This window comes from Somniosus microcephalus, chromosome 9 (assembly GCF_052327205.1).
Source record: "Somniosus microcephalus isolate GS21.2 chromosome 9, FLI_Smic_1.0, whole genome shotgun sequence".
Classification (NCBI taxonomy): domain Eukaryota; kingdom Metazoa; phylum Chordata; class Chondrichthyes; order Squaliformes; family Somniosidae; genus Somniosus; species Somniosus microcephalus.
Genome location: NC_140995.1, coordinates 170,401,104 through 170,415,599, shown reverse-complemented (window position 1 = coordinate 170,415,599; position 14,496 = coordinate 170,401,104). Strand labels below are relative to the sequence as shown.

The following is a 14,496-nucleotide window of genomic DNA, read 5'->3' as shown; positions in this document are numbered from 1 at the left end:
GAGAATTCCATAAAAAATCTTTATACCTTGGCTCCGGAGTAACCCGCCCATCTGTCAAAAGGTTGTGGGTTCAAGCCCCACTCCAGAAAATTAGCATGTAATCAAGGCTCTCACTTCAGTACAGCAGTGAGTGCTATACTGTCGGACGTGCCAGCTTTCAGATGAAATCTTAAACTGAGGCCCTGTCTGCCCTCTCTGTTGAACGCAAAAGATGCCACCACTGGGCTTTCCTCCTTTAAGCCACTAAAAAGTATTGCATTAATATTGTGTCCCTATCCAGCCATCTTTAACATGAACTTAAAAGGACTTTGAAGCCATTAACGGACACTCTACTCAACTCCCAAGATGTGGCCGAGGTTTTAAATGGCTACTTTGCATCAGTCTTCAATACTTTCTTAAATATTAGCAGCATAGAATAGCCAACATAGTCATTAATGTATGGGTGACTTAAGATATTTGAGTAGCTTGTAACCAATAAACTAATCAGACTATTAAAGTATACTAGAACTTATCCCCAGTCCTATTGAAGCATGTATACAAAAGCAAAGTACTGTGGATGCTGCAAATCTGAAATAAAAACAGAAAATGCTGGAACGAAAAGTCATTGATCTGAAACATTAAATCTGTTTCTCTCTCCAAAGATGCTGCCTGACCTGAGTTTCAGCATTTTCTCTTTTTTTTGTACCTGTCCACTTCTCCCAGTGTCCTGGCCAGTATTTATCCCTCAACCAATACCTAAAAATATGATCTGGTGACTTATTTAATTGCTGTTTGTGGGACCTTGCTTCTAAATTGGCTGCTGCGATTCCTACATTAGCTCAGTGACTACACTTCAAAAGTACTTCATTGGCTATATCGAGCACTTTGGGAAATCCTGAGGTCATGAAAGGCACTATATAGAAGCAAGTTCTTTCTCTCTTTATATGTAAAAATGAATGTGTCACCGTGTTGTAGACTCCTGATTTAAGGAAGCAAGATTCCTTGTGTGTGTTTGTATGTATTTTCCTTTTTTAAAAGAAGTGCATAATTTCCTCTTCCATTTTTACTAAAAGGATTTTGTCACCCTTAAAGGGCCCAGCTGTGAAGATGTAAATTGTTGTGTTTCTGTGCAGTTTATCAGCCTGGCACAAACGCTGAAGTATTATGGATATATCAAGTTTGACCCTTGCATCACTGATTTTCCAGAGAAAGGTTGTCATGTCATAGTCAGCGCTGGCAACAATGAACTGAACTTTCATGTCAAGTTGCCCAACGACCAAATCAAAGAAGGTAGTTTCAAGGTCACACGCATGAGATGCTGGCGTGTTACTTCCTCAGTAAGTATTACAGGAAGGTTTATTTTTTAAACATTTCACTGACCCGTTATTTGCAGAAACACGCTTGTCGCAGGGAGTTCTGCATTTGTTTGAAAGATTAAGCTCAAATTAAAAGAAACTCTACCCTCAAACATTTTTTAAAATTTAAATTGCTTGAAATTTATTGTTCTGTGCTTTCAAATATTCTAGGACAAATTACAAACATAACCGCTTTATTAAAATTATGCAGAGTGCTGATTTTCTGAAGTAACTTGCAAAATGATCTTGTGACAGCCTTGGCTCAATGGTAGCACTCTTACCTCTTTTGTCAGAAAATCGTGGGTTCAGGCCCCACTCCAGAGATTTGAGCACATAATCTAGACTGACGCCTCGATTCAGTACTGAGGGAGTCCCGGATTGTTGGAAGTGCCATCCTTTGGATGAGACATTAAACGTGGGCTCCATCAGCCCCCTTGGGTGGACGTCAAAGATCTTATTGCATTATTTGAAGAGGAGCAGGGGAAGGTTCCTGGTGTCCTGGCCAGCATTGATCCCTCAACCAGCATCACTAATTCTGATTATCCCAGCTTCCAGTGACATGTCTGCTCATTCAAGTTCCATTATTGGACACAATATTCTAATATTGTATGTGATGTGTTAGTGTAGTGGTTATGGTACTGGATTAGCAACCTAGAGGTAGTGAGTTTAAATCCTGGCATGGCAAATTATAAAATTGAATTAAACATTTAGTAATTTGTGAAAGCTGCTGGATTGTAGTTTAAAAATTTTTTTTTTTTTAAATGGTTTACTGATACCTTTCAGGAGAAAAAAGCTGCTATCCCTACCCTTCTGACCACATTGTACGGTTGACTCTCGATGCCCTCCCTGAAGTGGTCTAGCAAGCCACTCATTTGTACAATTGCTACATTCAAGGAGGTGGCCCATTCCACTTAGAACAACTAGGGGTGGCAATGAATAAGGTATTGCCAGTGTCTTCCCCCATCCTGAATAATAAAAACCATACCAGCCTGGCTCAGGTATCAGACTACCAAGTCTGCCATGAACTTGGTTCCAATGCTATGTATGTCATCTTGAAGCCACCTTGACCCCAAAGATACCTCTTGCCTTTTGTTTTCCCCACTCCCAAGGAAGGTGTTCACCTAGTTGGTCAATAACTGACAGGTGAGAGTTTCAGGCCTCACTATTATACAGCTGATACCAGAATTCTTCTTGCAAGCAACATGGTGAGCAGCACTCAAATGATGTGCATTACCTCCATCTACAACATAGATACAAATCATTATCCTATTGAGGTGTAAAATGTACATTCCTGTGCTGCTCCTGAGCAGGGCAGGGGTTGTTGGGGCTCATGGTGACCACATTCTGAGCTGCTCACTGTACTTGCATGGTGACCACATTCCAAGCCAGTATGTGCAGTGTTTCTGTAGAGGCTGTTTGCAATTGTCACTTTCTTGAAGTATTATTCCCTTGCTTAGAATGATGAGCACTTTCCTAGTACTGTTCTAAGCTAGCCCATGCATTTGAGCACTAATACAAAAGCAAAATACTGTGGATGCTGGAAATTTGAAATGAAAACCGAGAATGCTGGAAATACTCAGCTGGTCAGGCAGCATCTGTGGAGAGAGAAACCGTTAACATTTCAGGTCAATGACCTTTCCTCAGAACATCTGACGAAAGGTCATCGACCTGAAACGTTAACTCTGTTTCTCGCTCCACCAATGCTGCATGACCTGAGTATTTCCAGCATTTTCTGTTTTATTCCATGCAATTGAGTCCTGCTTTTAGTGCCTTGTTGGTACTATGGTATATTTCCCTGATAAGTGAAGGGTGAATGAGGAATAATGGTGTGTTCTTTCGTGTAGTTATAGTCATCACCATTCTTGAAATTCATTCAGCTTAGAGGTCTTTACTAGGTTATCCTTCATTCCTCCTCTTTGTACGGTGTAATGGTATTTTACTTTGCTTTAATCTTATCAGTTTAATATTTTATAGTTTTTATCGCCAATTACTGTATTGTGGGTTGAAAGTTTGCCCCCTCTACTCCCAGAACAAGTAACTGTCTACTTTTCATGCAGGTTTTGCTTTGGAAGCTTTTTGTGACGAGTCTTGATGTAATTGGCTATTTTTTCTACTATTTAAACCCATACTCTAACCTTTGACAGCAAAATTGGTTATTCTGAATTTACAATAGCATTAAGTATGTCAAAGTTCTCTTTGTAAACATTGGCTTAAATAAGAGCTGCTTATGTTTATAAACCCATCGTGTTCAGATTACTGTGAACCAAATTGCCAATAAGAAATAAACTTAGGTGCTTGATAATCAAAATGTTGAACCAAATTGAGATTTGTTTTAGCCTACTTGGTCTCCTGTGTTTTTAATTGTAATAATTTGTTATTTTAAATGCTAGCAGGTTCCATTGACAAATGGCACAGCAAACAGCCCAGGAAAGACTGAGACCAAACTAGAATTGGCTTTTGAGTATTTGATGAGCAAAGACCGACTCCAGTGGGTGACCATTTCCAGCCCCCAGGTAAGGCACATGGTTGGTTTTGAACAATAAATGTTTTACTTGTGGTGGCCCAGTAGTAAAAGTGGCTAAGCTGCTCGCTTCAAGTCACTGTTTAAACGATTGAATCACAGAGCTCCTGTGATATGCATGCATTTGTACTCAGCTGGGCTGCTAGGTAAGGCGGTTTCGCTTCAGTGAATCCACCCTCAGTGAAGCAATAGTGGTGATTGCATTTGGACTTGTTTTGAGGAAAGTGTAATTCATTACATGTGTGGCAGAGCATCAATAAGCTTAACAGGAGTCCTGTTAAAGTAGTGCATGTAAACCTGTTAGAGATGCAAAATGTTCAAGAAAAAAAGTAGTGAATCTGGTAATTATATTTACAAGCAGCTACTGTACTGAGTGATTCCAACAGTTGAAAACCAGCTACAATTACTTAGATTTGACTATTTATAGAAGTGACCTCAAAGGGCTAGGCCAACTTGGCAGTTAAATATCGTGGCTTGCTCCAGATTGCCTATGAGTAATGCAGTAGGAGATTCAGTAATCAGTATAATCTGAGTAACTCATTTGTTTAGAAGTATTGTCAGTTTAAGTTTTTTTTTGATGGAAGGTGGCTTTGGGACTAGCACCTCCCTACTGAGCTTTCTCTCTTTGCAACTCTATCCATGGCCATCCTTTTCCCTTCAGTATCCTCTCTCCACTGTTTAAGATTCTCCATCCATGTGATGGAGCTGTACAAAACGCTAGTTAGGCCACAGCTGGAATACTGTGTGCAGTTCTGGTTGCCACACTATAGGAAGGATGTGATTGCATTGGAGAGGGTGCAGAGGAGATTCACTAGGATGTTACCTGGGCTGGAGTGCTTCAGCTATGAAGAGAAACTGGACAGGCTGGGGTTGTTTTCCTTAGAGCAGAGAAGGCTGAGGGGGGACCTGTTTGCGGTGTACAAAATTGAGGGGCATAGATAGGGCAGATAGAAATGAACTTTTCCCCTTAGTAGAGGGGTCAATAACCAGGGGGCATAGTTTCAAGATGAGGGGCAGGAGGTTTAGAGGGAATTTGAGGAAAAACTTTCACCCAGAGGGTGATTGGAATCTGGAACTCACTGCCTGAAAGGGTGGTAGAGGCAGGAACCCTCAACATTCAAGAAGCATTTAGATGAGCACTTGAAAAGCCATAGCATATAAGGCTACGGACCAAATGCTGGAAAATGGGATTAGAATAGGCAGGGCTTGATGGCCGGTGCAGACACAATGGACCGAAGGGCCTCTTTCTGTGCTGTACAAGTCTCTGACTGACTCTATCCCTAATAGTGAATGTAGATGGAACTAAAATGCAAGTTCAAGCTACATGTTTAAAACGATCTGTACAGAATCCCTTGCCCATCCCCAACCCTGCTTGTTCTGTGTTTTTACTGTGCTCCTTTCAATGGCTGGAACTCTGCTCTCGTTTGATTTCTGAACTGATAGAGGCAAATTCTGTTGGCAGAAGAGTCTGAGAATCTAAATTGGGAAAGACCACTATATGCTCAGTATATGGCTAATGCTAAATTTGTTATTTGGATGTTTTATATTGACCAACTTAACATGTTTGCTATAGGTATATGGGCTGTTTGTAAACCATATCTTTTGGGTACAAGCCAAAAAAAATGGCACGTTTACCTGAGTGCAACAGGAGATTAGCTGCTTTTTTAATAAAGACAGAGAGTACTTCTCGTTGTAAATCTGCCAGGTGTGCACGTGCAGCACAGGAAGACCACCTGTTCCTTCCTTGTCCTTTGGGAAAAGAGGCGAGGCTTCATTTGTTGTACAGTTGAGATTGGAAGCTCCGGTGAAGGAATCCCCCTGTGTTGTGTGGTGTGATGGAGCCTTAGCCTCTGATCATTTCCCCCAAAACCTCATTAGGAATTTCGTCAAAGGTGTGCTGCCTTTTAGTGCGCTGTACATGTGGAAGCGGGCAAGAAGTCTTTGTAGTGGATAGTTATCGGTGAAACTGTAAAATCAATAACTGACAACAGCATCTACCACATAGATGCTGTACATAAAGACACTCCAGTATTGTACTTAAAAAGGAAGCAAAAAGACGCATATTGTTGTATTGTGAACTTTTAAAGTGGTGGGTTTTCAGACCATGAAACAGTCAAAACATTGTGCATACTTTATCAGATAGAACTTCACGTTCTACTGAAACGACTGGCTGTACACGTCCAGCGTTTTCTTTTTTACTTTCCTGTAAGGAGCTTGGTTAGCTGAGATATGTCTACTCGTACTAATTACTTCAAATCATTCGAGTGGTCATAAATGTCATGCTTGCATTCAGTAAATAATGGATCCATGTGCCTTGACTCGCTCTACCCTCACTCTCTCACTTTTCCCTCAATCTCCATGCTCGACCTGTAACCACCTGCCAAAAGCCAACACTTATCCCATTGTTGTGATAATATGATCCAACTGTATTTAAATGTCTAGAATATTCTCCAAGTATATCCAGGTACCTTGCGTGTCATGGTTCATGCCAGGTAAACTAGAAAAAAATTGCTGGAGCCATACTTAATGGCCCTGAATTTCCAATCGGAGGCTTCCTGCAGGCAGATGCATCCGATCAGAAAAAATTCTACGAACCTACCTGCTGGTTCCATAGATACCGAGGCTTCTGCTCCTGGGCGCCGCCTCTTCGAAATGCGCAGAGGCCCACATATCCCAGGGGCGCAGGCGGTTCACAAATGTCACTGTGATCACATGGGCCAGCCCAACCAATGGAAGAGGGGAATCCCCCTTCATACTTTTGACAGTTCCGTACGTACAGAACTGTCAAAAGTATGAATGGGGATGACTGCAAAAATGCACCAACACATTGGAAATAAAGAAAAACTATTGCATATAAAATTAATTAAAATGGCATTTAATTAAATGTTAAACCAAAAATGTAATTTTTTGTTTTAACAGAGCTTAATATAACCTTATTGGACAGGGTTTTTAATTTGTAAGAGTGATAAAATCTTCTATTTTTTTTAACTTTTATGCTGGTAAAAGCAGGCCTTGGGCTTTTACCAGGCGTAAGAATTCTATGGCCTTTCAGCGGGACGGAAGTTGAGCAAATCGCTCAACTCTCCACCCGCACAGGCACTTTTTTTGGGCATGCAGATGATCTGTCAAGACAATTCTTGACAGATCGCAAGTTCCTGGTTTCAGCGCGTGTGCTTCGCATGCCTAAGCCCGGAACTTGGAAGAAATCACTCATACTGTTAACTTGCTGTGTGGCTGCTGCAGTAAGATTTTTGGAAACAACTGAACTTTAAACACACTCGTAGGATTTTTTTTTCCCCCAAATAAGTGACTGCAGTTGGAAACCCTAAAGTTTTTTCAAGAGATGTGATAAGTGTTGGCTAAATGGCGGTTTGTTCTTTATCATTTCATTTCCTCATGTCTCCTAGATCCATTATAACAATGCTAGGAACAGTAACTCATAAACCATATAAGGAACATTAGTCAAAAAGCATCAAAGGAATGTTTAACCCTTTCACTTCAATACCTCATCACAGAATTGGCTGGTGGTTTATCTTCAATATCTAAGGTTAATAAAAGGCCTAAAATTTAGCTTGCCTTTGAACATTATCCAGTTCAAAGTATAAAGTTACACAAACCCAGCCACTCACTATAAAGATGCAGTGCAATAGTGAGTGATAACTTCTCCCTGCCAGAGTCTTCAAAGACTTTCAGACACAGAATTCCACGAACTAACATTACTTTACTAACACCTCTTTGAAAACACGGTTAATGCAACCATAAGGTTTAAGCACTGGGGACTCCCTTTCTTTTCTCAGCCTTATAAATTACTATAATAAGAACGTAAACAGGAGTAGGCTATACGACCATTCAATAAGATCATGGCTGATCATCGACCTCAACTCCACTTTCCTGTCCGATCTCATATCCCTTGATCCCCCTAGAGTCCAAAAATCTATCTCTCAGCCTTGAACAGACTCAAACTCAGCATTCACAACCCTCTGGGGCAGAGAATTCCAAAGATTCACAATCCTCTGAGTGAAGAAATTCTTCCTCATCTCAGTCTTAAATGGATTACCCCTTATCCTGAGACTATGCCCCCTAGTTCTAGACACTCCAGCCAGGGGAAACAACCTCTCAGCATCTACCCTGTCAATCCCCTTCAGAATCTTGTATGTTTCAATGAGATCACCTCTCATTCTTCTAAACTCGAGAGTATAGGCCCATTCTACACAATCTCTCATCATAGGACAGCCCTCTCATCCCAGGAATCAATCTAGTGAACCTTCGTTGCACTGCCCCCAAGGCAAGTATATCCTTCCTTAGATAAGGAGACCCAAACTGTGCACAGTACTCCAGGTGTGGTCTCACCAAGGCCCTGTACAATTGTAGCAAGACTTCCTTACTCTTATACTCCAACCCCCTTGCAATAAAGGCCAACATGCCATTTGCCTTCCTTACTGCTTGATGTACCTGCATGCTAGCTTTCTGTTTCTTGCACGAGGACACCCAAATCTCTCCTGAACACCAACATTTGAAAGTTTCTCACCATTTAAAAATATACATAAAATATTGTTTTTCTATTCTTCTTACCAAAGTGAATAACCTCACATTTCCCTACATTATATTGCATTTGCCACTTTACTGCCCATTCACTTAGTCTATCTATATCCCTGTGCAGACTCTGTGTTCTCCTCACAGCTTACTGTCCCACCTAGCTTTGTATTGTCATCAAACTTGGATACATTACACTCTGTCCCTTCATCTAGGTCATTAATATAGATTCTAAATAGCTGAGGCCCCAACACTGATCCTTGTGGCACCCCACTAGTCACAGCCTGCCAACCTGAAAAAGATCAGTTTATCCCTACTGTTTTCTGTCTGTTAACCAATCCTCTATCCATGCTACTATATTGCCCTAATCTTGTGTAATAACCTTTTATGTGGCACCTTATCAAATGCCTTTTGGAAATCCAAATATACTATACAAGAAGCAAGCGAGATTAAAAAATGGCCTTCCTTGGTGATACTTGCAGGTATTCCTTATCTGGCCAGACAGCATGGCCCAATTATTAAGTAGCTTGACAGAGCGGTGTTTTCCAAGCATGAACCATTAAATAGAAACCGTTGCTAATTATAGGAGTCTTTTGTTCATCTTATTCCCCATTGTTGAGTCAGCTTCCTAGACATTTAGTATTAGCCCTTGTGTTTTTCCCAGAATTTGTTGTGTTTTAAAAGACCACTTGCCTACACCCTGCAGCACCTTAAAGGCAGATGATTTTCTTGCAGACTTCTGCTGGTGCTGATCTGGACCTGCCACTGTGCAGGAGCAGTCGGAGCCAATTGTTCTCTCTATCTCCCGCTGAGTGCCATCTGGAATCTGCTCAGCACCGTCGGCCATCCGCATGACTGAGCTCGGGAATCAGAAGGGGTGGCATTAAACAGACGGTCATGACACTGCACATTAATGCTCCAATGTATGATGCTGTCTGAAACATCATAAAATTATATCTAACAATATGCCAAATCATTTTTATAATATGCTTTGTCACAGTGACCTAGTATTTGTGTTAATATAATGGAAATTGAGTATGTTGCTAAAAGGCTGGGATTTGTTCTGACTGATGTTTTTATTTCCTAGGCAATAATGATGAGTATTTCTTTGCAAGCAATGGTGGATGAGCTAATGGTGAAGAAATCGGGTGGCAATATAAAGAAGGTGAATTAAATTGTTTCATTAAATTTGTTAGGCCAGAAACTCGCATAAATTTTAAGCTATAATCTGTCCTGCACTCAAGTGTGGGATGTAGTGATCCATGCATTGATGGAAAAAGTGCAGGACATGCATTTATTTTGGTCCCCTGAGGCAAGTTTGAATATTATGAATATTAATATGCATCAACAATAACTACAATAATTTAAATAGTGCCTTTAACTTGGCAAAAACGTCACAGGAGCATTATCAGAAAAAATTGACCCTAGTACTAGGTGGCATAATACTTTAAAAACAAATGTGCTGCACTGCTGATACATAATCAAAGTTCAGTGAAGTCTGTTAAGTTTTTTGATTCATTCTCGGGATATGGGCATCGTTGGCAAGGCTGGAATTTATTGCCCATCCCTAGTTGCACTTGAGAAGGTAGTGGTGGGACGACTTAAACCACTGCAGTCCGTATGGTAAAGGCGCTCCCACAATACTGTTAGGTAGAGTGTTCCAGGATTTTGGCCCATCAGTGATGAAGGAATGGTGGTATATGTCCAAATCAGGATGGTGTGTGACTTGGAGATGATGGTGTTACCATGCACATGTTGCACTTGTCCTTCTAGGTGGTGAATGGTGCGTCATTGTGTATCCTGTAGATAGGTACGCCAGTGGTGGAGGGTGTAGATGTTTAAGCTGGTAGATTGGGTGCCAATCAAGTGAGTGGCTTTGTCCTGGATGGTGCAGAGCCTTTTGAGTGTTGCAGTTGCACCCATCCAGGTAAGTGGGGAGTATTCCATCAGAATGAACAGGCATTTGCATCTATGAAACTTTTTCTAACTTTTTTTTTTCTTCGATCTATAGATGTTGAAGAAGCGCATGAATGGTGCGCTACGTCGGTCAGACAGCCAGCAAGCTGTGAAATCCCCTCCACTCCTGGTTAGAACATTTACCTTGTAGTTTTGTTTCCAAATTGAATAAGATGGATAATTAGTGTCTTGGTTGCCATGTTCACTGAAGGATTAAATGCTCCTGCTCTATTCTGGGATCTGCAACTACTAGAAAGCATTGATCTGTAATACAAAAGGCTTGATGGCATGTTTTTTTTATTGTGATGATTTTAGTCAAACTTTTGTCCCATGTTATATGCATGCAAACCGAGCCCCTTCCTGCATTATGATCTATCAAAAACAGCTCTGTTAAATCAAACTCTAATTTCAAAATTAGGAATATAGGAACAGGAGTAGGCCATTCAGCCCCTTGAGCCTGCTCCGCCATTCAATGAGATCATGGCTGATCTGCGATCTAACTCCATATACCCGCCTTTGGCCCATATCCCTTAATACCTTCGGTTAACAAAATGCTATCGATCTCCGATTTAAAATGGATCTAGCATCAATTGCCATTTGTATGTAGAAGTGTTTCCTAATTTCACTCAAAGGTCTGGCTCTAATTTTTAGATTATGCCCCCCTAGTCCTAGAATCTCCAACCAGCAGAAATAGTTTCTCTATCTACCCTATCTGTTCCCCTTAATATCCTCTGAACTTCGATCCCATCACTCCTTGACCTTCTAAATTCCAGGGAATACAACCCTAATTTGTGTATTCTCTCCTCGTAACTTAACCCTTGAAGTCCAGGTATCATTCTGGCAAACCTATGCTGCACTCCAAGGCCAATGTATCCTTTGAGGTGTGGTGCCCAGAACTGCTCACCGTACTCCAGGTGTGGTCTAACCAGGGTTTTGTACACCAGCATAACTTCTACCCCCGTACTCTCGGCCTCTAGATATAAAGGCCAGCATTCCATTAGCCCTTTTGATGATTTTCTGTACATGTTCATGACATTTTGATGATCTAAGTACCTGAACCCCCAAATCTCTTTGGATGTCCACTGTTTTAGCTTTTCACCATTTAGAAAGTACTCTATCCTTTTTAGGTCCAAAGTGGATGACCTCACATTTGTCTACATTGAAATCCATTTGCCACAGTTTTGCCCATTCACTTAATCTATCAATATCCCTTTGTAATTTTATGCTTTCATCTACACTGCCTACAATGCTGCCTATCTTTGTGCCATCGGCAAATTTAGAAAAATGACTTTCTATGCCATCATCTAAGTCGTTAATAAATATTGTGAATAGTTGAGGGCCCAACACTGATCCCTGTGGACACCACTAGTCACATCCTGCCAATTTGAGTACTTACCTATTATCCCTACTCTCATCTCCTGCTGCTCAGCCCATTTCCTAACCAGGTCAATAATTTGCCCTCAATTCCATGGGCTTCTATCTTGGATAACAATCTCTTATGAGGGACTTTATCAAATGCCTTCTGGAAGTCCATACAAATAACATCCATAGACATTCCCCTGTCCACTGTTTTAGTCACCTCAAAAATTCAATCAGGCTTGTCAGGCATGACCTACCTTTCACAAATCTATGCTGGCTCCCTCTAATCAACTGAAAATTTTCAGTGTTCAGTCACCCTATCCTTAATTATAGACCTGAGCAATTTCCCGACAACAGATGTTAGGCTAACTGGTCTATAATTCCCTGGTTTCCCCCTCTCGCCATTCTTAAACAGTGGCGTGACGTGCAATTTTCCAATCTAAAGGAACAGTTCCTGAATTGAGATAACTTTGGAAGATTATAGTTAGGGCATCTGCAATGTGCTCACCTACTTCCTTTAAACCCTGGGGTGGAAACCCTTTGGCCCTGGGCATTTTTCACTCTTTAGTGCCATTATTTTCTTCATTACTGTTATTTTACTTTAATTTTATTAGTCCCTGTCCCCGATTCAGTATTAGTTTCTTTGGGATTTCTGGCATGGGATTTCTTCTACTGTAAATACTGATGCAAAGTAATTATTCAACATGTCTGCCATTTCCCCATTGTCATTGACAATATCACCAGTTTCAGTTTTTAAGGGGCCAACATTGCTCCTGACCACCCTCTTTTTCCTAATGTAACAAAGTTATTCGTATTGATTTTGATATTCCTTGCAAGTTTCTTTTCATACATCCTTTTTGTAGCTCTTGCTATCTGTATTGTGACTCTTTCCCATTCGCCAGGATCTGTACTATTTTGCTTTTTTGTATGCCCTTTCCTTTAGTTTTATGCTGTCCCTTACCTCTTTAGTTGTCCACGGCTTTATTTTGGGCAAGTTGAGCTCTTGCCCCTCAGGTATAAACTGGTTCTGTATCACATTAAATTCTTTTTTAAACATCTCCCACTGATCTGTCATTTTACCCAGAACCGATTTGCCCAGTTTACTGTGGACAGTCTCTGCCTCATCCCGTTGGAAGTCAGCCTTACCTAAATCTAGAATCTTGGTAGCTGTTTTCGTGTTTCTCCCTTTCAAATGCTACGCTAAACTCGATCATGTTCTGATCGCTATTGGATAAATGTTCACGTACAGTTAAACTGTTAACTAAATCTGGCTCATTAAGTCTAATATGGCTTGCCCCCTTGTTACCTCTAGGACATATTGTTGTAGGAAACTATCCCGGACACACAAGAAATTCACTACCTTTCTGACTGGTGCTAGTGTGCTTTTCCCAATCGATATGAAAGTTAAAATCCCCCATTTAAAACCACTCTGCCTTTCCTACACGCTTGTCTAATCTCTGCATTTATACAATCTAGCACTTCAGAGCTGCTACCAGGGGGCCTATACACAACTCCCACTACTGTCTTGAATCCTTTCCTGTTTCTTAATTCAACCCATAAGGCTTCCACTAGCTGCTTACCTCGCTTTTTAAATCTTCTCATCATTGAAGTGATTTCATCCTTAATCACTCGGGCTACTCCTTCCTCTCTGCCATTTTTCCTATCTTTCCTATAGACCTTATAACCTGGTATATTTAGTTCCCAGTGCTGACTGTCTTGGAGCCATGTCTCAGTCAAATTAAATGCAACTTTCCCCAATTCCCCCTTTTGTGTGCACTTTTATAGATTTTTAAAAAAGCTCAAGGGCTCCTTGCCTTTTTCCCCCTATCCTCCCCAAACACATTACGAAATGCAACATAGTTTCGTGGCGACAATTGACTATCAACAATTATCACTTGTCTGTTTATACATGCTTTTTTGTGAATTCTGTAGAATTTTTTGAAAGTGCATCTTTATACAGGTGGTTAATAGATGAATTCATCCTTGCCCCATGCCTTAAAAGAAAAACGCCATAATTGAGGAATCCATCTAAGCAGAACTCTGCCGTCACTGATATGTTTGTGTCCATAAACTCCCTCTTTTTTCTTCCTTGCCTGATGTGGTTGTGATGATTTGTTTACACTTATCTGATGCTGCTGTTCTGATCTTTGTGCTAGGAGGTGCACAAGATAAACTTGGGCACAACGTAGAGCTATATGTAGACTTAGCCTTGGTACTGGGCCTAGTGAGAGTAAAGTATTCATCATAGAAACTGGAAGGAAAGGGATGCACATGACCAGAACACTCATTGTGTGAATATATAACATGCGACCTAGCTTGGCAGTGGTGGTAACTACGTAAACTATTCATGTGGTTCCATAGTTAATCTTACTATTTGAAGATTTTTGACCTCATTAATATAATTTGTTAGAATTTCATCCCCTGACCTTGTAAAATAAACTGAAAGCATCAGCAGTCACTGATGTAGCAACGTCTCCTGAATTTTTTGTTCGTAATCTCTTGAAGGAAATTGTGATCTCAATATTGTTGCACTGTTTAAACAGAAATTCAAGGAGTTAAATTAGTGGATGTAATACTTAAGTTGTATAAAGCAAATGCCAATTTGATTTTACTCTAGGATTCACCTGATTCAAGCAGAGAACCTATTGTCAAGCTCTCGGTAAGTAAAGCTATTCGAGCTGACAAAATGAGGATTTCATTTTATTAATTAGTGATTTTTTTTGTCACTTGATTTAGATGATGAACAAGACAAAGTTCTGTCAACAAGTAACTTGATGTAAATGGCCTGCATTT

The 14,496-nt window shown here is 40.6% G+C and overlaps 2 protein-coding genes across 7 annotated transcripts in view; both read left to right on the top strand.

The window, feature by feature from the left end:
- eif2b4 (eukaryotic translation initiation factor 2B, subunit 4 delta) overlaps nt 1–14,496 on the top strand; it is a 293,112-nt gene that overhangs the window by 67,821 nt on the left and 210,795 nt on the right. The gene's annotated exons all lie outside the window — the stretch shown is intronic.
- snx17 (sorting nexin 17) overlaps nt 1–14,496 on the top strand; it is a 93,532-nt gene that overhangs the window by 39,940 nt on the left and 39,096 nt on the right. For 3 of the 5 annotated variants that reach the window (XM_085997494.1, XM_085997492.1, XM_085997496.1), the window contains exons 10-14: nt 1,113–1,316; nt 3,725–3,847; nt 9,476–9,553; nt 10,400–10,474; nt 14,321–14,362. In XM_085997494.1, the coding sequence (XP_085853620.1) occupies nt 1,113–1,316; nt 3,725–3,847; nt 9,476–9,553; nt 10,400–10,474; nt 14,321–14,362 (522 nt within the window). The remainder of the gene's footprint in view (nt 1–1,112; nt 1,317–3,724; nt 3,848–9,475; nt 9,554–10,399; nt 10,475–14,320; nt 14,363–14,496) is intronic. The other 2 variants (XM_085997493.1, XM_085997497.1) reach the window with 1 other exon arrangement.